The 23,503-nt window shown below is 47.9% G+C and overlaps 1 protein-coding gene across 1 annotated transcript in view; it reads right to left on the bottom strand.

The window, feature by feature from the left end:
- The window catches only part of NFATC2 (nuclear factor of activated T cells 2), a 95,158-nt gene extending 72,736 nt beyond the window's left edge, over positions 1-22,422 (bottom strand). The window contains exons 1-3 of the mRNA XM_087750182.1: positions 21,998-22,422; positions 12,497-13,523; positions 10,950-11,118 (exon numbers count right to left, since the gene is read on the bottom strand). Coding sequence (XP_087606308.1) covers positions 10,950-11,118; positions 12,497-13,523; positions 21,998-22,142 — 1,341 coding nt within the window. The 5' untranslated portion in view covers positions 22,143-22,422. The remainder of the gene's footprint in view (positions 1-10,949; positions 11,119-12,496; positions 13,524-21,997) is intronic.
- Between the last annotated feature and the right edge of the window lie 1,081 nt (positions 22,423-23,503).

The raw sequence follows: 23,503 nt of genomic DNA, 5'->3' as shown, positions 1-23,503 counted from the left end.
CTGCTTCCCTTTTCCTGCTGTAGACAAGAAGATAAGAAAGCACTGAAAGGCTCGCCAGGAGTGGCACGCGGTTGCGGCACCGGCTGCCCTAGGCTGGAGCCCCAGCTTGCCCAGCGCCCACCTTCCTCTAGAAACAGCGAGGGGCTGTGGAGTTAAAGCTGTCTCTCAAAGCTTTTGACACCACACGCTATTCCCCTGCTCAGACTCTTCATCAGCCCCGAGGCTGTTTTCCATGCCAGCAAGTGTTTTCGGACACTCGGCAGGGGACAAGAGGAAGATGTGCTTGTCAGAATAGCCCCCGCTTGGCACAGCGTTTCTGTCGTGTCTATTTACCTCCCTTCCTGGTGGAAGGAACTTTGCATCTTAGATTTGATCATTAATTCTCATCATTAATACCCTTTGACTGCAACAATTTCATGGGTTTTTTGGAGGGTCTTTACTCAACAATACTGCTACCAAGATGGAAAATTTCAGTGTATTGTCCTGGGGAGAGTGGCATATCAATAGCTGTCAGTAATTAAGACAAAGACCTCATCCAGACACTGTATCATGTAGCAGCTTGCCTGCCTGCTTCAGTTAGAGCTGACATTGAGCAACAAAACTGAATCTTGTCACATGTTTTCGTTCAATTTAATGTACTTGGGACATAGCAAAAGAACGCAAACCAGAAGGAAATCTCTGCCTTGGTGCTTTTTGCTCCTTACCGAAGCAGTCTAAAAAGGCCTCCGAAGATAATCCTTTGAACATCTGATTCTGCTAAATGATGAGTTTTTATTATACTCAGTTTTAAGTGTTTCTTATTTTGGTGACAATTTTGTCAAAATTCCAAGGACTGAATCTCATTTGCTCTGCTGCTCCTTACAGTAAATGACAACCAGACTCCCAGTGTCTAACCGGGATTTCTGTTTTCACATGGGGTTAAAATACAGGTCTGGGGCAGAGACAGCAGCTCTTGGGAGAAAGCAGTTGGGGGGTTTTGCTCCTGACCGTCCCAACACTGACCTTACATTGCAATGTAAGCAAGCTGTTTCCTCTCTGTGCCTCAGTTTCCCTGTCCCTATGAAGAGCTGATCCTGTTTTCAAGATACTTTGACCCTCTCGGCTGAAATTTTAAAAGAGGCAGCACTATGCATCTGACTACTGCACATGTACAGATATGGGGATTTGGAGATCAGATATTCATAGCTGGGTGAAAATATGAATTTTTTCCTACTAAGAAAACCAGCTGTGTAATTAAGGAGCTTCCATGCACATTCATCACAAAAGATTTAAACTTCCCCCAGCACGACAAAACTCTCTCTGCCACAAGTAAATCAGAGGGTGCAAATCTGCTCATTTCGACAGAATTGCACTGGGGGAGTTTCTCGGCACGGGGCTCCGCCACCAGTTAGCGAAGTCGTTCCCTTGCCAGCTGTTGGAGGCACTGTGGGAAACGGCCTCAGCCCAGCTGGAGCAGAAGGGAGGGTGGCAAGCAGAGCTGCTTTGGTATCGCCTAACCTCGCAGCTTCCTCTGCCACAGTCAGTTCGTCCTTCCCGGCAGACAGGCGAGGCAGCGAGGCTTCAGGTGCAGCCCTGGGAGCATCACGCTGTGCAACCGAGATGTGGCACAAAGCTTGAGAGCAACCATGCTGAGAAGGGGGCAGATGGGACAGCGGTAGCAGCAAGAGCATCTTGGAGTTACTCAGTTCAGCCCGAGATGATTGATTTGACTGCACTGAACCAAATCCCCAGAGCTGAGCCCTCTGCCAGGGCTTAGTGCCGGGCCTCCTGCGAGGCAGGTTTGGGGTCTGGGAACCATACCACAGCCTCTGCTCAGGCACTGGCTATTTGACTGAATGTCAGACAGATTTTTGGAAAGGATCGTGGCCAAAAAGCATTTTAGGGAAAAAGAAAACAAAAAAGAAAAGAAAAAAAAAAAACAACAACAAAAGAAGAAATAAAAGCAAGCCCCAGGAGCCTCTCTCCTCCCCAGTTTCTTTCTCATGCTGAAACCCACAACACAAGGCATGCTCAAAGAGAGAATAACTCAGGTCTGCTGGAAGCATCAAGGTTTCAACAGTTGTTTCAGAATGAAATAGAGACACTAGAAAATTTTCACCGAGCAGCAGCAAGCAGGAGGAGCCCAGTCCCTTTCCCCCCAAACAGCCATTAGGCCAGCGAGCACGACGCTCCTCCCGGATGCGGGAGACCCAGGTGCGAGTCCTCGCTTGGCACGAGGCTCTTCCAGTTAAATAGCCATTGGTCTTGAGAGAGGAAGGGAGGAACTAGAGGCTTAGCTGGACGGTGAAGCCCATGAACAGAGAGCTCAGATGTGAGTTTACAGGACGCTATCCACCCTGCATGAACTTCTCCTGCGGACACTCGAGCACACCCTGAACAGGATGAGTTACATAGGCGTTACTGCCACACTGGAAGTGTCCACATTCATGGCAAACAGCCATAAATTTGAACTCTGGTTTACTGCACACTGACCCCCCCATGTACAGTCCTGCAGGGAGATCACACATGAAAGAGTAGCCTAAATCTTGCATCTGTCTAATCCAGGCATATTTCTAATCCAAGGAATAACCCAGGCTGCCTGAATCTTACAGGCATCACACTCAAACCAGTTGGTATCCTCTCCTTTCCCTCACCTCTACCAAGACTATTTTCCATCAAAAGCAACGTATTTTGAATTGGGCTCAAAAGTTTCGGTGAGAACTTTTCATTCATCTCTAACTCAAAGCAGGTTGGCCCATGGGATAATCCCCCAGCTCCTTCGAAGTACATGGTTCACTGATCACCTGCCCTGCACCTTTGCACCCCAGCTGCACCCCAACCGTACCATGGAGCGATCCTGCCTGTCCTTCTCTTAGGGGTGAGCTGCACTCGCTCAGCCACAACATCTGGGTGACAGCATCCCTTTCACATGGGGATGCAGACCCAGTTTAAAGCCTTCGAGCAACAGAGGATGGAACTTATCTCCAGTTAGATTCTCCCAGTAGCTAGTCATCCTCACTGTTATCCAGCAGATCTCTTCTTGTATGAGTTAGAGAAAGCATATAGGTCCGCTCTTCCTCTAATCTTGGTTTATTAGATATCATATTTGATAGTCCCTGTTTTTCAGTCCAGTCTCACATCTAAACAAAAGCAAATTTCAGGCTCATCCGTCTTTTCCTACACTACTTTTGATTTATCTAGCAATTTCATTTCCTCAGTGGCTCCACTGAGCTTTCAGATAGACAGATCTCAAGGTACAGCCATGCTAGCAGTACAGTGTGAGGGACACTGACTGACTTACCCTTACATTTAATGGGATATTAGTTCTGAAAAGAATTTCCCAGATGTACCTAAAATCTGCATTTTCAGTATTGCATATCTATTCATACATTAGTACATGTAACGACAGCAAATATATCCGCAACCCAACAGCTCAAAGCTCAAGAGGCACCTACAATCATCACAGTTGTGCAAACAAGCCCGGTAGCCCTGCAGGTAAATCAGGCATGAAAAGTGCAGTCAATCTGTCATACGCTGTTCTCGACTTGGGGGCAGAAATCCCTGCAAGCACCAAAAGCTGCCGAGAGCCTGCGCAAGGCTCCCGCTCGCTGGAAAAGGGAAGTGAAGGCCACGAGAATGGTACAAAGATGTTGCACAGCACAAGCCAGCTCCATCGCGCGAGTCCAGCACAGCCTGCCCACAGAAGTGCAAACACTCAGGGCTTTGTCCCGGACCTCAGACTTCCCCTTCACTGAACAGGGGGAGTTCGGAAGATGGGCAGAAAAAGACAAACTCAAGTCCTCCGATGTGAATCCAGTTAGTAAATCTAACTGGGCAGGCTGGTTTGGGTTTCAGCAGGAGCACATCTCCAGCCCAGCCCTTCTTGTGAGAGTGTGAATCACGGTATCAAGCTGTGATTTGGTTTTGAGTTTCCATCAAAGGTTCTGGTTTCACTAATACGCAAAGGAATTAGTTGAATGCTGGAAGTCACGTACAGTTAAAAGTCAGGGCCCCATGGGAAGCTTAGGCTAGAAAACAATGTCTCCTTTGACTTAGAAGCCACAAGAAAACACATACGGCAAAATTCAAATATAAAAGTAAAGTGGAACATACGTTTGTTATTGTAAAGCAGCTCCTGTGTGCTCCATTAACAACTCTACCATTCCAGCTTCTTTTTAATTAAAAAAAAAAAAAAAAAATGGAGTGCAAGTCCAAATTTTAAAAAGTTAAAACCCAGGGGAAAGTTGGGTCGGCTGTGCTGACCAGGAGTCCCTCTCCGTACCACTTTCCTGCATTAAAGAGAAGCGAGGAGGAGACCAGCACACGCAGGCGTGCAGCACAAGCGGTGACGGGCCGGGGGGACCCTGTGGACCTCCTTGGTGATTTTAGGACAGCAGCAGCAGTCCTGAAGTGCCAGTCTCAGACCGAAGTCTCAGTCCACTTGAGATGTCTCCCCCTCCTGCTGCGGGGGGGAGATGGGGAAGGAGGAGTCCCTGATGCTCTGACTTGAAGGAAATATTCCCTCCTCTCTCCCAGCCCTGTTACTCATTTTAACCCACTGCGTTTGACTAAACAAAGACCCCAGAATTCAGCAGCAGCCGAGGCAGGTCGTGGGGACGTTGCCTTCCTGTCTGCAGGGGACCACGGCTGTGGCGAGGGCAGAGAAAGCTGCCACCCGTCAGTGCACGGTGGCTGGGGAGCCTGTGCGAAGCCGTGGGCTGAGCCCCGCTGGCAGAGGAGGCCCAAGCGCCGGGCTCCCGCTTCCTGGGGAAGTGCCCAAACCGCCGCGCTGTTACCTACAGGCGTGAGGCAGCGGCCCCGCCAGCCGCTCCAGCCACCGAGGCTGCTCTCTGCAAAGGTCCCCAACAATGCTCGCCCGTCTGCCCGAGCATCCGAAGCCTCTGGCTGCAGGAAGGTGCAAACTTTCTGGCTAAAGAGTGAGTTTTAACCCCCGCCGAGTCGGGGACCACTGATGCAGGGTGTGCTCTGGGCAAGGTGCTGCCTTGGAAACCCGGGGCCTGAGTGACCGACATCCTCAGCTGCTTTCAAACACTGCAGCCTCAGGTTGTGCTGAATGGATTCAATTATCTGACAGAAGGAGTAGAAAAAAGCGGGTTTGTTGATGAAGAACTGAGTTAATAACGCAGTGGAAGTGAGAGAAACAACGTGAGACATGCAAATGAGTTACTGATTACTTATGGGCTGGTTTTCATTCAGAAGTATTTGAGCCTTTTGTAAGGATAAATTAGAGAAGCAATACATCAGGGGAAGGACTTGGTAACATGGCAATAAAAAAAAAAAAAACAAAAACAACAAAATGCCAGAGTTAGGCACACTCCTTTGAGAAAATGACTACAAATTACTGTGTGGAAGAGCTGTGTAAAAAACCAGGTTCCCCAAGGATTGTTTACAGCAAGGTAAGTCCAAAACACACAGGTGCTTGGGGGTAAAAAGTAGAAATAAGAAGGAAAAAAAAAAAGGAAAAAGGCTTATATTTACTCTTTGACCCCAAGACTTAGCTGAGTTCTCACAAACAGATTTTTAACAAAATAATATACCTCAGCCTCTCTACAGTCCATGGCAGATGCACATCTGACACTGATGCCCTGTGTCACTGCTCTCAGTTACATGAGGTGAGTGCAGCAGTAAATCACCCATTTATCTACCACCGATTACCTCCAAGGACCCCCGAGGACTTCAGAATGTGGGAAGATTATGATGTGAAATGGGTTTGTCTCATTTATTTATACCCATGGGATGCAAGATGTGTAAATGCAACCACTTCTCATGAAACAAGTACAGATCAGCTATCCAGAGTATGTGGACAATCATTTACATAAATCAGCTGCTCATCTTCCCTAAAAGCTTTTCCTTCCGCTTGCCTTGAAGGAAGTACAAGGGTTCTGCTTAGAACTCCCTAAAATATCACACAATAGTGAAAAATATCATTTCCATTTTGGAAAAAAAAAAAAATCTGGCTTCACGCAAAGCAGGAGGACAAAACCAGAACCACTAAGTTTAATGAATATCTTCAAAATAATACTTTTGTGGCTTTTAAGAGATCATGGACTCTGCTTGATCATGGGGTGAAGCTCATCCAAACCCAACCTTTGCTACTGAAAAGGCCTTTCCTTCTCATCACTACCTTAAACAGTTCAAAGACAGGACAACCTTTGCTGAAGAACTGAAAATCTGTCTCTTCCTGAACCAGAGAGGTTCTTATTGTGATAGGACAAGGGGTAGTGACTTTAAACTGAAAGAGGGTAGATTTAGGTTAGATATAAGGAAGAAATTCTTCACTCTGAGGGTGGTGAGGCACCAGAACAGGTTGCCCAGAGAAGCTGTGGATGTCCCATCCCTGGAAGTGTTCAAGGCCAGTTTGGATGGGGCTTTGCGCAACCTGGCCTGGTAGAAGGTGTCCCTGCCCATGGCAGGGGGGGTGGAACCAGATGATCTTTAAGGTCCCTTCCAACCCAAACCATTCTATCATTCTATTGCCACTGTGGACAATAAGTGAAAGACACCTATGGCAGCATGCAGTGCTACTCAAGCAGTACCACATGCCCTGTTTCCCCTTGACAACAGGATAACGAGCAATGCCAACAACCCCAAAAAAATGAATTTCCTCTAAGAGGTGGGAGTTCCTAGAAGGATTACTGAAAACAATGCTGGGAGAGATCTCAAGGAACAAGGACATGGTATAGATGGACTTGGCAGTGTTAGGTTAATGGTTGGACTCGATGATCTTAAGGGTCTTTTCCAACCTTGACGATTCTATGATTCTATGAATCACCTGGTTCATCTCTCCTGTCCCAAGCAGAATTCAAATAGATTCACGTCCTTCCTAGCAGATGTTTGCCTAAAAGCATGCAAAGATGGAGATTTTTACTCCTCTGGGCAGGGTGTGCTGCCGTGGGGTGAACTTGGACAGAGCTAGGTTTGTGTTTGGATTGTCACCTCTATCCCAATCACATCCATAAGCTCTCTGCACGGGAGCAGTCACTGCCTTTCCTAATGGACGGTCTCTTCCAAAGCCTTGACTGGAGCAGTTGGGTACAAATAAGCAGCTGACCCTCAACATCAGTGAAAAAAGGTTGGAAAGGAGGAAAACAATAATGCCTACCCCTCCTCTGTGGTCTCAGTGACCGGATGGACCTGTAAGACGATGGTAGGTGCGTGCAAACTTCAGCTTTGTCCTTGCCACGCAGGATTTCCTTGCTGTTCTCAGTGGCTCACCACCTAGGGGATACTCACACTGGCATTCAACTTACATCCCTAAAATAGAAACGTGAGTTTCTCTACAGTTAATAGCAAGCTGTAGTTTCCTCCGAAGAGTGACTCAGAACACCTAAACTGGGAGCCTACGCTTCTCCATGTGACTCTAGATGATCTCTGAAGTTAGATGGTGTCAACTTTACATGAGATGCATGGCTTCTCTCTTCCTCCCCCAGGCAAACAAAGTAAATGCCCTCTTCCATGTGGCCCACCTAGCCAGAGGGTTTGATTAACCAGACTCCTCTTCTGCCATACTTGGAGTGCACAACTGGTGCAGAGTCTTGTGCACAAACTCTCGGGGCTAGACACGTGAAGAAGAGGAAGCAGCATCAGAAAGATAAACCACAAGATAAGGCCTGGAGGATATGAGATCTGCTGGTCTGTAGCTTCAGAGCACCCAAAAGAAGAAACTTGCATGCAAAATGCAGTTTTCAAAAAATAAATATTGCAGGCCAACACCATGCTGCAAAAACTAGCCAGCATCTCTTCCTCCAGAAGGTTCAGCTGGATAATTAGTCACATGGAGGGTTAATTTAATGGGAAATTAGAAAATTCAGAAAAAAATTTAAAACCACATTTTATTTTTAAAAAGGTAATCAAAATAGTGGAATAGCAGTCTATCGAAAGTGGTTGTAAAATGCGTAGGACATGAACGGGACATTCAGCCTCAGCATAAATCCCACTGCTGTGGTGGGCCACTCCCACACCGGGCAAACTTTGCTTCTCAGTATTTAAGTCCAAGGGTTTGAGAGACAGCACTGGATTCAAAAGCTGCTATGGAGAGGTCCTAGTGCTCCAGGAAAATCTCAAGGGGGGTGTGTTCCAGTCTCATTTGAGAAGTGCTGTGGGTCCCCAGCACCAGGTCTGCAGCCTGCAGGAGAACCCCAGCCCCGTCACCCCTGGGTCAACACCGCCATTCCTGCTCTGGGCCAAACACAGATAGCACTTGCTGAAAACGAATTTAATTTAATTTCCTTACAACCAACTGCTTTTAACTCATGCAAACGTTTCTCAACGCAGCATCTACCTTTTAAAAATCTCTCCTGTTTCATTTTCTCTGTTTCGGTACTGTATGCATCTGACAAGAACACGAAAGTTAAAATTCACTGAGGGGAAACAAAAAGGAATCCCTTGAAGCCAAATATCTTAAGACATGAAAGCATTGGATTTTACTAGCCTTCCCGAGTTTCAGATGTCATAAACCATACAGGTGCAACTAGCTCATTGCTCTGCGCCCATATGAACCTTGTTATGCTAACATGAACACAAATCCAACTAATACTTCCAGGTTTATAATAAACCTTCATAAAGAAACTGTCCATATTTTCCCCATATGCAGGCACAGCTGTGCAAAGGCACATCTGCTCGGGAAGCTAACGTGGATCTTTGAATTTGTAGTTTAAGATCCTTAAGCTTGATGGCAAATTATGATAAAACTAGGAATATCAGTTCCTGTCTCCAACAGAAAATATAAATCCCTCTTTGATTGATATTGATTACAGGAAAGAAACAAAGCACTTATATTTCCCTATGTCATGAGAAACTCCTTCATTGCAATAAACATCCGGTTGATCGGAATATCTTGGGAAGGTAAATGATACTACATTCATAAGCAAACTGAGAAAAGAGCAAGTGCTGATTGGCCATGTAGTTCATACATCCCCCTAGCTTCAAACACACCACAACGGGCTACGAGTTTGTCAGATTCATAAACTAAAAAGATTGCATATATTAAGGTATGTCAAATGTGATTGCTATTTATTATTATCCCGCACCCTTTACTCAAATATCCAGTCCATACATGTAAGTCCAGCTCAACCAAAGTAAACAAATTCATTGATTTAACAATTTATGGCTTGATTTTAAAAGAGGCTGAGCCTGCAGGGGAATATCTAACATATGTTTGAAGTTAAGCACAAGCCAACCCAGTGAAATTAGTGGTATTGATCACATGCTTAAAATTAAGCATAAACTTCAACATTTTCCTGGTTGCCATAGCGAGCCCTGAGCGTGACAGGAACACCTGTAGGATGCACCCCAGCTTTGCCTAGCGAAAGCCGTAGCTGTGGCCGATCTGCACGGTTGCCATACCTCATGACCAGCAAGATCGCCCTGACACTTTGCAACCCCGGCCAAAAGCCTGGCTTTCCTTCCTGGACGGCACTGGCTGAAACTGGGAGGAAATGAGTGAGAAGACTGATGTGGCCCCGAATGGCTCCACTGCAGCTCCTCAGCCATTATTTTACATTAGCCTTTGAAAAGGGAAGGAAAAGCCCTTTACCCTCCACAACAGAATAAGGGTTCAGCTCACCCACTGTTCAGGTCAGCAAAGGGCCAAATTTTGTTACCTCCATCACTGTCAGCTTGGATTTCATTCACTGATTTCAGCAGGGTGACTGCTCACAAGCATAGCTAGGACCAGAACTGGGCTCTTTAGAGCAACAAAAATGATACCTCAAAATATAAAATTTTGTTTCTGTAGTGACATCAGCCGAAATCAGGAAGGAGCTCCTGCCCAAACTCATTCACCCTTTCTCTATAGAATTACAAAGCTGATAAGCATGTCCTCTCTATATCTACAGCTTTATAGAGGCCAAACTTTTTCTTGAAATCATCCGCACTGCTATGTAATTATCTTGCCCTGCTGTCTCCTTATCACACAGCTACTACAGCTAGTACAGGTTTCCCCGTGGTGGTGCGCATCCAGGACAAAGAGAAGGCAGCGTTACCACAGATAACGCGCAGAACTGCATGCAAGGTGGGACGCGGCGTCAGCAAGTTACATATAAACCAGGCACTAGATTGAAATGGATGTACTGAGTGCCTGAATTACACATGGGTGAAATTCTCTGACCTAAATTTAAATGGGCTTAAAATTAGAAGTTCTACCACAGGACAGGAAAAAAAAAGAGTAAAATTGCTAAGGAAAAAGCACATGCATGAAAGACATTTCTAGCAAAAGGCAGCTATTAACTCTGGGGAAACTCCAGTTTAACATCCATACCTTCCTAATCCAGCTCCCATCGAGGTTAATGAAGGTTGCTTTGCCTTTCTTTAAACCTCAAGTGAATGCGTAGGAGTCGCGTACAGTTTGGCCGTATGGACCGGAGAGGAGCCGAGGTTAGATACAGCCAGGAACACAGATAGCAGCTCTGCTGCACGGACTTGCTCTGCGGGAACCTGGGGGAGCACGGCTCCAAAGCCCTCACTCACCGCTGGCAGGAGGACGTGGTACTGCAGGTCTAACGCTATCTGTCAGTTATTGTAAATATGAGTCTGGGAGGTCACTGAGCTACACCGAGTTTGAAAGCCAGGCTTGATGTTTGTACAGTTTGAACCTCACAAAAAGCCCTAGCTGACACAGAGGAGTCTGTTCTCAAGGTAAAATGGGCTCAGCTGGAATTCAGGACAGCTGGACACCTTATGACAGAGCTGGGTCACAGGAGGTTTAACACATAGCCCAGAAAAGCTGGCAAATATTTCGCCTAAGTTTCTGAGCTTTCACAAGCTAACCCAAACCAACTTTACAAACGTCTAGGACTTCACCACCGTTCAACTTCAGACACTTTATGCACATCTACAAGCACACCCAGGTTCACATGGTCCTCCTCTTCCAGGGTCAGCCCCCAACAAGACTTTCAAAAATGAACTCTCCCCCCACTTTTCCTCTACGGAGCTGTTCTCCAGTCCCTTACCTGGACAACGGGGTGGCCTCCGGTTGGTGCCTTGACAGCCCCTCGGCTTCCCTCCGTCTCGTAGTGCGCCCGGTGGTGGGGCTTCGGCTGTACCTCGATCCGCAACTCGTAGGAGCCCGACTGGCTGGAGAGTGGCCACTCGAGGGGCGGGAGCGACTGGACGGGCAAACTGGGCAGAGAGAGACCACACCAGCTGAAACTCTTTAGCACTTTATTTCTCAAAGCCCAGATCCCTTCTTCCTTCAAGTACCCCACCGGAGCTGCTCTCGCTGAAATGTTTAGGGGTCTGCTACTAATTTCAATGAGAATATGCTGTCCTGCTCAGGCTTGATTACAAACTCTGCTGAACTTCAGGTTGAACACAATAATTTCTGTGGGCCCATCTCCTTGCAGGAAATAATAGAATATTTCTGTTTCTTAAATAGAAATATCTGTAGCAGTTATATTTTTTCAAAGATCCCCCTCTTTTACCTAGTTTTTGTTGCGCATCTTAAACTTTGATCACAGAACACATATTGTGAAATATTAACTCCATTTACCATTACTTACCAGTTGTGTAAATTAATAATATTTATGATTTCCGTAAATACCAAAATGCACACAAATAAAATGCTAAATGTTCTTACCTGATGCTAGTTTTACTGTTACCAAAATACACAAGGGTTTATAAGATGGAATTAATACATTGACATGTACAACTAGAGCTTGCACTCGATTTAAAACCACTCTTATTTCGTTAGTACAAACTGCTGCCAGGACCGATCTAACAAGCCAAGGAAAGTCAGGGCCCCTGTTCTTTCACTCGCAATTTGTGTTTAGCAGGTCGGGAGCAGCATGAGATAACGTCAGCGTGGGGACAACCTTGCTGCCGAGCGGGATGGCGGGGCTGACAGGGTGCCAGCGGTGACTGCAAGTGGAGTCACACATTTGGCAGCCTCCATCTGGCAGATGTGCACCACTCAGGGTCCAGACCTGCGTGCCGCCAGCGCCAGACAATGGAGGGAGTTGATGAGGGAAGTGCCAGCGACTGAGATTTGGGTTAAATGACAATTAACAAATTAACAACCAACAATAAGGCACTTGGGGTTGACCAAGCGCTCAGACTGACTTGGAGCAGCGTACTCTATTTTGAATCAGGAAATATTTAAAGTATTGTCATCCTTGATGGAAATTTGTAAGCGAGACATTCCCTGAATTTAGAAAAGCAATCAAACCATTTTCTTCAAAAGCAGCAGGATGAAATGAGAGTGTTTAGTCTTTGTCAAAGGCTGTTTGCAATCTGCTTTTTAGACAAATAATTTGGAAAATTGAATTTGTCATATGCTGTGCTATCAATGAACCACTTTGATGATGTTTCTTCCAAACCCAGATTTTGTCATCTCTTGGAGTCATAATGGACTGGGCTCCCATTAACCAGTGCTGTCCCTGAGCACTTAGCTCTGGTCTGCAACAGCATCTGCCCAAGGAAACACTCCGTAGGAATCACTACACACGACAGAGGGCATCACGCCATGAGAAAACGCACAACCACAAGAAGCATTACATACCTGCAGATAGGTATTGCAGGCACCAGTTGCTTTGTCCAGGATGGAGGTACCAACAAAATTGATTCCGGGGCTGAGTTTCTCCTGTCCTCCTGCTCGCAAGGCCCGTGGAAGTCAACAGTCTGAAAGACGTGACATGGAATGCTGTTTTTGTGGGAAGGCATTGATGAAGGATCAGGGCTGGTTTTCCAAATTTTCGTGGGAACGCCACAGGAAGGATCCGTAGGAAGGCTGTTCATAGCATCCATGGAAAGAGAAGCGCTGGGCAACTGCGTGTAAGTAACTGAAGAGTTGTCTTCTCTCAAGGGGATGCGAGGAGAGGATTGTGGAGAGGGGGTCCTTGACTGTCGTGGAGAAGTGGAAGGCAGCTGAGTACTGTAGAGCTCAGTGCAAGAGTACCTCCGTTTTGCACCTGGTGATGAAGACCTTGAGTTGGGACAGGGTGATGGTGAATGTCGTCCCAAGCAGGTTTCCTCCGTGATGCTTGTTCGTGGTGACATTATTGGAGAGGTTCTAGGAGAATAATGAGTATGGATGTTTTGAAACTGTGGACAAAGGTCATCACTAGGACCATTATTTGGTGAAACACATGGTGATGTGCAAGGAGATACATTTGTCTCTGAAATGAAACTTGCAGAGGAGCCGCTACTAGCTGGGCTCAAACACAGTGGTTCTCTGTAGCCCTCAAAGCCAGGGACAGGCAGGGTAACCCTTGGGCTAGCAGTAGCTGAGTTTGACTGATGTTCTACCAAAAGAACATCTGTGTCTTTGCTGCGGAAGGGACCCCCTGAATGAATCAGTTCATGATATGGAGTAATTTCAATCCTAGGGCTTGGAGCAGAGGCCCCTGCAGCGTTGGCAGGGTGTGTAGGTGTTGTCCCTATGCTATCTGGCTGTCCATATCTGCCCATGGGATCTGCAGAAAGGCTAGAAAAAGGCAGGGGGCATGGCTTGAGGCCACAGTCCAAGACATCATGAGCGTATGTAACTCCAGAGGGTGGGCTGTTGGTTTTATGTGGAGTCGGTTCTTCTGGAAAAAGAAGGGTCTCTTTAAGACTATAAATATTATTACAGAAGCTGAGCAATCATGGATTTAAAAAAAATGCATATTTATAAACTGGTTGTGATCTGATATTAGGTAAATATTTGTTTAATTCTTTTTAACTGCAATTAATGCTTGTGAAAAGTACTGGATTAAGAGCCAGGGAAGCTCAAGTGCTCAGAGCAGATGCAGCATGGACAGAAGCACTGCAAACACCTCCGCACCGCCCGGCCGGGCTCCCTCTACCTGAGCCCTGAGCTAGAGGGATCACCTGGAAGGGTCGGCGACATGTCAGCCTCTCTGCCCATTTCAATGCTGGCCTTCCTACTCTTTCTGCCAAATATACCCCTTCGTGCCAATTGGGGCTTTGTGACTTTGGTCAGCTTTTGTCAACCAGGAGCTGGACTGAGACCATCACGTCACAAAACCACTTCCAAATAGGTCTCCGTAAAAGCAAAAGGTTGAGGAACAGCTTTTGGTGAAGGGAGAAAAACCCTTCTCACACAGCAAAGTCCAGCCAGAAAAGGCTTCATGAAACCAAAGCTGAGCTCAAGCTCTTAAATCAAAAAGTCAGTTCTGTGTGATGATTTGTTTGGCTCCATATCATGTCAACAACTTTTGGTGACAGGTTTCACATGAGAAAGCACCAGATGATCAGAAAACACATTCACAAATATTTGTTGGAAAAGACAGATAGACAGATAGAAAGGATCCAGCCCCATGTTTACAGGCAATCACTTTCCAATTTCAGCTTAAGGAACATTTTTGACGGATTATAAAATACACAATAACGGGTAAGTGTTCAGTGCAACCCTCTCTCCTTGTGCAAAAAATCCTCAATTTTCAGAGATTCTCAGTCTTGCAAACTGTCCCCAGGTTGCAGAGTACAGGGGTGCTTCTAGGCAATACAGAATTCCCACCAGCATCACTGAGCCCAGTTCTGGTCTCATCCCAGCACCCCATCGGGTGCTTAATGCCAGCGGCGTCCGAGAGAGCAGAGCCATGCCAGGCATCCCCGGGACAGACCCCTCGACGTGCATCAGCTCCGGCAGCTTTCCCAGCCTGGGAGCTGAATAATAATTGTCATTACTCAAAAGCATGCAAAATATTATCAGGATTTTTATATGTTTTTAAAGATTTCAATGTATCCAGCAGGAAATATCTGAAACAGCTCCACAGTTTGAGATTAATTCACACTATCTGCTCACCCTTGGGCACAGATCAGTATGTGTCATAGGCGAAAAGGGTTTCATTTAAATATTTAAATAACTGTTCCAGTATTTTCTCCAACTCCTACACTACGTGAGGCAGCGTTTCCCATGAGCAAATAATATTGTACCTCAAGCCAGGTAGGAGCTGACTGTGCTTTCTGCAAAAGTAGCAAAAGATCATAGTGAAGCTTTTACACGCAGAGAGATTGTGATTTAATTTCAGGGGTTTCTGCTCATTTCAGTTTTAATTGCTTCTTAGTGTGAAAGCAAAATCCTCCACTGATTTTTGACTACTGTTTTTTGTGCTCAATGTTTTGCACAACCTGGAGAAAACTCCACAAAAAGAAAAACTGTAGCAGGATCTGCTGAGCCTTTGTGTTTGATGGGAAACCCCGACCAGCCGACCAAACAAACCAGCACACAGAAAGTCTATGTGACGGGATGGGAGACAACTGGGAGCGTCCAGCTTGTAGCTTTCTTAAGGTTCCCTCTGGCTTTTAATCCCAGCACACAGCTGTTTCGGGGATGGGAAAACAGCAATGAGTAATTGAATTTTGAGCCGAACACGTTTTTAGCATCATTGATCTCGGATATCAGAGCTTTGGCATTCACAGGATTAGCGTGTCATCCACAGCACTCAAACTCTGACGCATCAAGCCTAGATATTGATGCTACGATTCACTTTGAATAAAACTCATCACTCCTTCGGACTCAACAGAGCAACACACCCCTCCGCAGTCACACAAAACATCACTCCCACCGCTTTCAGAAGAATCACTCCCATTTAAATTGATGCTAGAGAGCAAAATTGGCACCAAGCAGAGCGAGGCTTGACACCAGGACTTGAGGCAGGATTCGGACAGTGATCAGCAATCGCAGAAAACCTCTCCAGGCTGAACAGCTCCACATCAAGGAAGAGGCGACCGTTTCGGTTCCCCATACAACACACCTACAGTGAGAACTGCCCCCACCGTACACATTAAACCGCATTATCTGTGCCAGATACACAGACAACAGGTAGAAAATTACAACTCCTCGCAACACATGTTGAGCAGCAAAGCTGGCATGTATAGATTTGTGTTGAGGGGCATGGGGAAAGCAAACATATATTTGTATGTGAACGTGTGATTTTTAAAGTCTTCTGAATAACAAACACACACCACCGCCCACACTTTCTGCCTATTAAAAACCGGGCTTTAGATAACTCAAGTTTTCTTTGCTTTTCTCTGAAATGTTGTGTTTAAACAAACACTTTCACCTTTGGCATTCATCCTCCAAGAGGATCCATGTTCCAGATATTAGTAACAATGTACACACAACAACAAGCTGCAACGTGCCCCTGCCTTCGTACGGCACCCTCGCAGAGCGCTCCTCTGCAGCGCTTTACGGGCCGTGCAAACCGGGACTGCTCACCCAGCGCTCCCAGGCAGCGAGCGAGGCAGGTGCCCTTTGCCAAGCAGACAACACCCACAGCCTTCGGTAGAGCAAAAATATTTAGTTTCCCCCCACATAGCAAATTATCAATAAAGCAGGCAGCAGTATGGGAACGCGGGCAAGACTGCAGACGAGAAAACCTTGGCTCATTTGACGAGTGCCTGGGGAAGCAGGCCAGGTAGAGATGCCCAGAGGCTGAGGCTGCGTCTCGGGCAGGGGAGAGGCTGCCGGCCTGACTCATCGGCACGGCTTCGTCAGGACCTGGGGCTCAGGGGTTTGGGGAGATCTCCGGACGAGTCCCAGCCCTGCATAACTTCAGAGATACAATGAAATCACTGTCCCGGGTGCTAGTGCCCACGCCTGTGACGTCACGGTCTGTCACCAGGGAAATGCCGGTGATGCTGCAACGCAAGGCTCTGACCTCACCGGGGGAGGGAAAAGGGGCGGTTGGGTGAAGCAGCAAGTGCTGCTCTCTGGAAGTAAACGGCTCTTCCATTGAAATCAGGAGAAATTCTGCTTTTTGCTTCAGTAGGAGGGGACTGGCTACCCCGCTCCCGGCCAACTTGGCTAAAGCAGGCTGAGGTTTGGAATCCGCTCGAGGAAGGGGCAGATCCGAGCCAACATCCCAGCTTCCCGAAGCAAGCACCACGGGAGTTAGGTTTTGTAAACAATGTCAGGCTCCTGCCTTGGAGAGGGGCAGCAGGGGATGGAGAGAGGCTGCTCCCCGGCAGCCCAGCTGCTTTCCCTCTGCATTTGCGGAGACCATTGGGAACGTGGAGCAGCCCAGGGCATGGGAATGGCTCCAGGCAGATGGCCCCAGCAATACCCATGCTTCTCCCTGAGCTGCCAAGGTGAGCTTGGGTGGGTGGCAGGAGTTGAGGACAGCAAACCTAACACTGCTGGCCCTCTGCCACCCTGGAGATGGCAGGAGGCAGCCCTGCTGCCCACCAGCTGCGCTCCCCAGGGATGTGAGGGACCATTGCACCCCCTTACAAGAGAATAACTACGTGACGGATCAGCCAAGCAAAGGTGTTTTACAAGAACTGAAGCAGCTTTGAAACCTTTGTGCAGATGCCCCAGAGGTACAGCTTTGCACCCAAGGTTGCGCCACCCTCAAGGGTTCATCTGTCCCTGCATATTGCATCCCGGAACACAGACTGAAATACTCCTGCAAAGGACTGTCCTCTCCACTGCTTTTCTGATGGACATCTCGGCGAGCGGCACGGCAGCTTCGTGCAGCACGGCAGCTTCGGCACAGCTCTGCATGTGCAGTTACAGTGCTTCCCCACCTCCCTTCACTCAGGCATTTCCCAGCCTGAGGTTTCACTGCTGAATCATCCTCTGATTCAGTACCAAAAGATCCTTCTTGTTTGAAAGGAGGTTAAAAGAAAGCAAGCTTCACACCCAGACAACACTGGCACCTCCTCACGTTCTCAGTCAGCTTTACGGCCAGCAAACAGCCGGCTCCCCTGTGCCACCCAAGCCTGGTGACCAGGGCAGTCCTACCTCCAAGCCCCCTGGGATCCCACCCAAACTGCCTCCAAGCTGCCAGCTCTTACTCCCCCCTTTTTTCCATAGCCTTTACCCTGTTACTAGTCCAGAAGACTCTCCTCTTTCCGCAACAGGGAATGGAAGCAGGGCTCTGCATCCTACCATATTGTAAACAAACAGCAAACCAGCCCCTATAGACACTCGGGAACGCTGCAGGCAGCTCCACCAACCATCTGGTGGGCACCTTCAGGACTGCCCTTAGTACTGATTAGCTAGCTGTTAAAACACAGGTGAAAAAGATCAAGGGATTTAAGTTTCAAAGGACTTAACACTTGATTTAAAAAACTCCTTTTCACACACCTCCAAAAGGCAAAAGGAAAGGAAAATCCACCCTGGGTCCTGCTGGGCTCCAGAGATTTCCCAAGCCGGACGGGACGCACACCAGTGCGTGCACACGTGGCTTTGCGAGGGCCCACCCTCCGCTGTTTTTTAAACAAGGTAGTAATTTCAAAGTCATTCAGCCAGCTAAATGTGACCTTGCCGATTAGCGTGAAATTAGGGACTAACAAATCACCCAAGCAAACGCATTCCATGAGGGGTTTATACAAATCATCATCCAGGAAAAGCTAAAGCTAGCCGCGTGCGGGACAAGGGAGGGCAGGGGGAGAAGTTCAGTTTTGACCTCACATCCGTTTGCTGCAATGCAGCTCCAGGCATTTAAATGGAGTTCCTTATTTTCCCAAGTAAGAGAGTCCAATTTTTTTTTTCAATTAATTTGCTTATTGTCATTTGAAGGGACCGGTCCAGAGCTTTTTTGCATTTTTCAAAAGCCGAGTTGTCTGTTATTTACACGAGCTGCTGAGAAGCTCAAAGTGAAAGTTGGTTTCCTGAGTGAAATCTGGTATTCTCTGTTACATGTGCATATTTGTTTCTTTACGGCAGGGCTGCCGCTGAACACTGCCTCCTGTGTTAGGGAGCCAGTCACCCGGACTGAGCTGCAAGCATTTTTTTTTTTCTTTTAATAGCTTTGTATTGGGGAGAAAAAGAAGGAACGAGACAAATTATACAGGGCTTGGCACCTACAAGACGTGGCAATGTCCCTGGGAGCCTGTCTACATACAAACAAGCATTCAGAGGAATATTAATATTTATAGATGCTCCCTGCTTCCCCCCTCTATATTATACATACATAGACCTTGCAGATTCGGATCACCAGATACAATGTTAGAGTCTGCTGAGCTACAGCAAAGGCTTGAGCCTACGAGAAAACACTCTTTCCCATTTGCATTCTAACCTGTTGTCTTAGGGCAGGATTTTGTCTGGAATCTTATTAAGAAATGGGTTTTGTTTGGATTCTAAGTTTTAAAACACCCGTCAGAGGATCAGTTCTCAGAAGGGTTAACCTCAAATAGTAAAACTTATGTGGCAGCTTTACCTATCAGTGGGTCATCACACAGTGGACACAGAACAAAAACACATGAAGTGAGCTGCTGAAGCAGAGCAGTTGCCTGGCCTTTCGGTATTTTGTCTCTCATAGTGGCCAACAACAGGTATTGGGGAATAATACACAAAGCAGTTATCAGAACTTACTCCTCTGGGACTCCTATTTGTAGGAACTAATTCAAATACTCATTGACTTTCTGTCAATCTTCTCCACTGAGAAACAAGGATATACAGCACCTTTCAAGTTTGAAATAAGCTAAAACTTGGGATACCACGAGCAATACCTCCACATGTATCTCCCGAGGGAATGCAACTAACACATCTTCTTAAAAGGCGACAGAAAACCTCTTCAATGCCCAAGTGAAAGCACAATTTCAACCTAACAGCACAGGATACCTGCTTTGCCCAGACTTCCAAAGCCTGTTCACCTGAGCGCATCTCTGAGTTCAGTCTGCTGAAGGCAAGATGTTTCTGGTTTGCAAATGCTGAGAAGACGACAGCTAATTAAAGTCTGGCAAGTAAGGGTAAAAGTAAAAGGCACATGGAAAATGGCACTTTGTACAGCACTCCTGCTTTTGGAAATGGTTGGCTTAGAGAAGAATATCTAATATTAATAATATTGACCGTAGGATTTTTATTTACCCTTTTTCCCCTGTTGCTTTTATAGCAGGCCATGTTCCTGTTGTCTCAGGCATGCATAAGCACTACTGAATGCCAGCCGCTTTCAGTAAGGGTATTTCTGGCATTTCCATGGCAACAAGTTGTGATATAGATCCTACTTTTAAAACACAAGCTTAGGTGGATACTGACAAATCTCAACATTTTAAAAAATTGTTTATCAGAAATAAGCTTTCATCCCAATCCATTCCTAGAGCCCCAAAGTTACTTTTCTTCCCCCTAAAAAAAAATTTTAAAAATTTTTTTAAAAATCCCTTTTAGCATGTTTACAGAGATCTGTTATTACAGGACTTGTCGTGAGCGGTGGGTGGAGCAGGCCAGACTGAGGAAACCAGAGCCTCTTTCAAACGGGCTTTGAATGTAGGAACCAGAGTGAAGTGCTGGGATCCACAGACACTCCTATGGTTTTGGTTCCATTTTGAATCCTCCGCTGAACAGGACTTGTTTTCCCAACTGCAGTTCAGACGAGGCCAGAATCACACATGAACAACGAGCATCACTTACCACCGGCATGTGGATAAAGCCCTTTCTCAAAATTTGAACATTTTCTGTTCTCGTGTAAACATGCTTTAATCTTTTGTACATTAAAGGTCACGGATGTATACTGGATTGCTTACAGACTCTAGCTGGTGCCTTTTCAAAGCGAGGGAGAATGTTCTCCAGATTACAATGCTAGTTGTAATTTTTTTTTTATGCTAATGATTTCCATCTTTGGAACAAACAAAATTACTACTAATTATGGTTTCCAGTCATTCAAATGTGGAGAAAGCAGGCTCAAGAAGGAAGTTACTTCTACTACAAGCATACGCTGCTCTTCATTTATGTGGTCTCAAGATTAAACTTTCTACCCCCCACCTACGTACTATTATATTCTGTGGAACTTCCCACTTAAGGCTTCACAGCGGTACTCTCTACTAAAAAGATGTGAAAAGAAACAGCATCTGAAGCTTTCACTTAGATTTAATGTACTTTCATTAAAACTACTGACCTCTGCCCACCGTGGGTTTATTTTTGCACGGTTTGATCTACATCAAACCTTGAAAGAAAATTCAGCTTTGTACACTGGATGACATTAACCATCCTCACTCAGCTTTGATGCTGGTGCACATCTGTATATTTAAACCAGTAGACAAAGAATAAAACTCAGTAACAACTCTCCATTTTGCTAACGATACCACGATTCAGGCCTAATAGGTCACCTCCTGCACTGTCCCCTAGGAACACAACATCTCTTCCTTCAGATGCCCTAGAGAAACGTCACCTCTCAACTGTGCAGATCAAAACGAATGTATCTTAGAAACAATATCCCAGCAATTCTTTCCTCTGGGTCCTGCCTCTTTTGGCTTTGTCTGGTTTACACAAATCTGTGTTTTATGGGTTAGGAAGTATCGCTTTTTAGTATCACCAACAGATAGAATTATCATTCAGAAAATCAGGGAACGCTTCTCACAGTGCTTTTAGTATCACAGACTTGCATAAACTCAGAAAAGTAGGAACACAGTCTGCAAATCTTTTTTTTTTTTTTTTTTTTTTATTTTAACTTAAGCTTATGGTGTTTGGACCCAAACTGGAAACTAGACCTCCTCAGCTCCTTGCCACCCAAGCAGGATGGTCAGACTCATGGCAGGTAACTAACTCTGTGGGGCTCCTAGACCCGGCGCTCAAGCTGCCTTTTTGAGTTTCCAGAACACCCTCCACCACGATGATGGTCACAAGGAGACCAACCAAGCTGAGCTCTTCTGCTTCATCTTTCACAGCTGCGCCCTCATACCCAGGCGCACAACTTTGTAAATAATAGGAAGGTCCCACGGCCACTTTCAGATGCTCCATCACCAGACAGGGACCAAGCCGCTTGCCACCAGCGACGGTGACCCTTCGCAAGCGCCTGCGGGCTGAAGCAGCACGGCCAAACGCGAGACGCCCAGCCCTGAGCGCACCCGCCGAGCAGCACAGCGCTCGGCATCCATCGCCACGCCGGCCCCGGGCCCTCACACCGGGCCACGTGCCCGGCTGCAGCCCCACCGAGGGGCCCGGGGCAGGGCAGGGGCCCGGCAGCACCCCGGCTCTCCACCGCCCTCCGAGGGGCTGCCGGAGGGCGCAGGCAGCGCCCGGCCCGGCCCCCGCAGCCGCTCGGTCCGGCTGAGGCGGCCCCGCCGCCCCGTCGGGGCGCGGCACCGTCTCCTCCTGCGGCGGCTCCTCACCAACCTTCGATCGGCTTCAGGTAGTCGTAGTCGAAGAGGATGGAGAAGTCAAACTCCTCCTGCGGGCTGCCCTCCCGGGCCGGGCCGGAGCCGTGCCCGGGGCCCCCCTCCTGCGGGTCGGGCTCCGGAGCCTGGGCGGCGGCGCTCATCGCGGCCAGGGCCCGCCTGGCAGCGGCGGGGCGGGAGGGGAGGCTCGCCCGGGGCTGGCCGGCTGTCGAAAGGAGCCCGAAGTGCGACAACCGCCGCCAAACCCGTCGGTATCCTTCCAAGTGCGAGCAGAGAGGAGTTGAGGGAGGGGAAAAAAAAGAGGGAAAGAAGGGGGGGAAACAAGCTAAAAGCTCTCCCAGGGGTCGCTGAGGCGGGCGCGGCTGCCCCCGACGGCGGGGGGTGCGGGCGGGAGCCCGGGCGGCGGCACACGAGGGGGACCGGCGCGACGAGCGGTGGCAGCTTCCTGCTGCCGAGCAGCCACCTGCCGCCGGGGCCGCCCCCGCGGAGGAGGAGCCGGCCCGGCCGCGCCGCACCGGCCCCGCGGAGAGGGGCGTCCCGGCGGGGGGACGCCCGCGGGGGGGTGGCGGGAGAGCGGAGGAGAGGGGCCTGGGGAGGAGGGGAAGCGGAACGGAGAGGGGAAAAGCAGGGCTGCGAGGGAAGTAACGGCCTCGCACAGGGACGGGAGCCTCCAGAAACCCCGTTCAGCCCCCGCTCGGGGAGCCGTCGCTGCCCTGTTACCCTAGGTTGAGCGTGACTTGCTGTCTTGCGCACAGTCGGGTCCCTTCCTGTTGAGGTTTCCAGCAGCTCCAGGCAGCCCAGGTGCTGCCCTTGCCTTCTCCGGGCTTCACGTATCCCACACCGCGTGCTCCTGCCTCCCATCGCAGGCTGCTGCTAAGGCAGCAGCAGACAGGTTTCTGGGTGCGTCTCGTTCTGCAATCACAGGCCAACCTCTCTTAACCGGACCACCTTTAGAAACATCAAGTCCATCCTGCACAAGGCCTCTGTTCTCCTCCTGCCTTGCTCACAAACAGTGTTTCACGGAATGGGCTCTTGCCGCGTTCCCTGCTGACCACACTGCCAGCGCTGCCAGCTTCCCCAGGTCACATTGACTCTATTCATCAGCATCTTCCCCAGGCCCTTCGCAGGGTGCTGGTCACTGCCTCCCAACAGCCTCCTGCCCCTCCGATGGCTGCTACAACCAGCAATGACTTCACTGGTGGGTAACTGGAGATCCTAAATTTGTGTGTTTAGAACATCTGTGGTCAGAAGACTCTGTTCCCTCGCTTACCTGTTTGTATGGTCCCCTTTATTAGTGTATGGATGGCTGTCACCGAGTCTGTGAGTTTGAAAAATGCTCTTAGTCTGTAGACAGGGAAGGGAGGCAAAGGCAGAGGGACCAAGATCATTAAAAAAGTATTTTGGTGTTTACTTCAACTTGCTTTTATTTGCTAAGCCTGTTAGCACGACAGCATTAACTACATTACAAATCTGACCCTAAGCTACTCGTCTAAGGTCACAGAAA

Source organism: Nipponia nippon, unplaced genomic scaffold (assembly GCF_047370975.1).
Source record: "Nipponia nippon isolate SJK-2023a ecotype South Korea unplaced genomic scaffold, ASM4737097v1 scaffold_13, whole genome shotgun sequence".
NCBI classification, from domain to species: domain Eukaryota; kingdom Metazoa; phylum Chordata; class Aves; order Pelecaniformes; family Threskiornithidae; genus Nipponia; species Nipponia nippon.
This window is presented reverse-complemented; position numbering and strand designations above follow the sequence as displayed.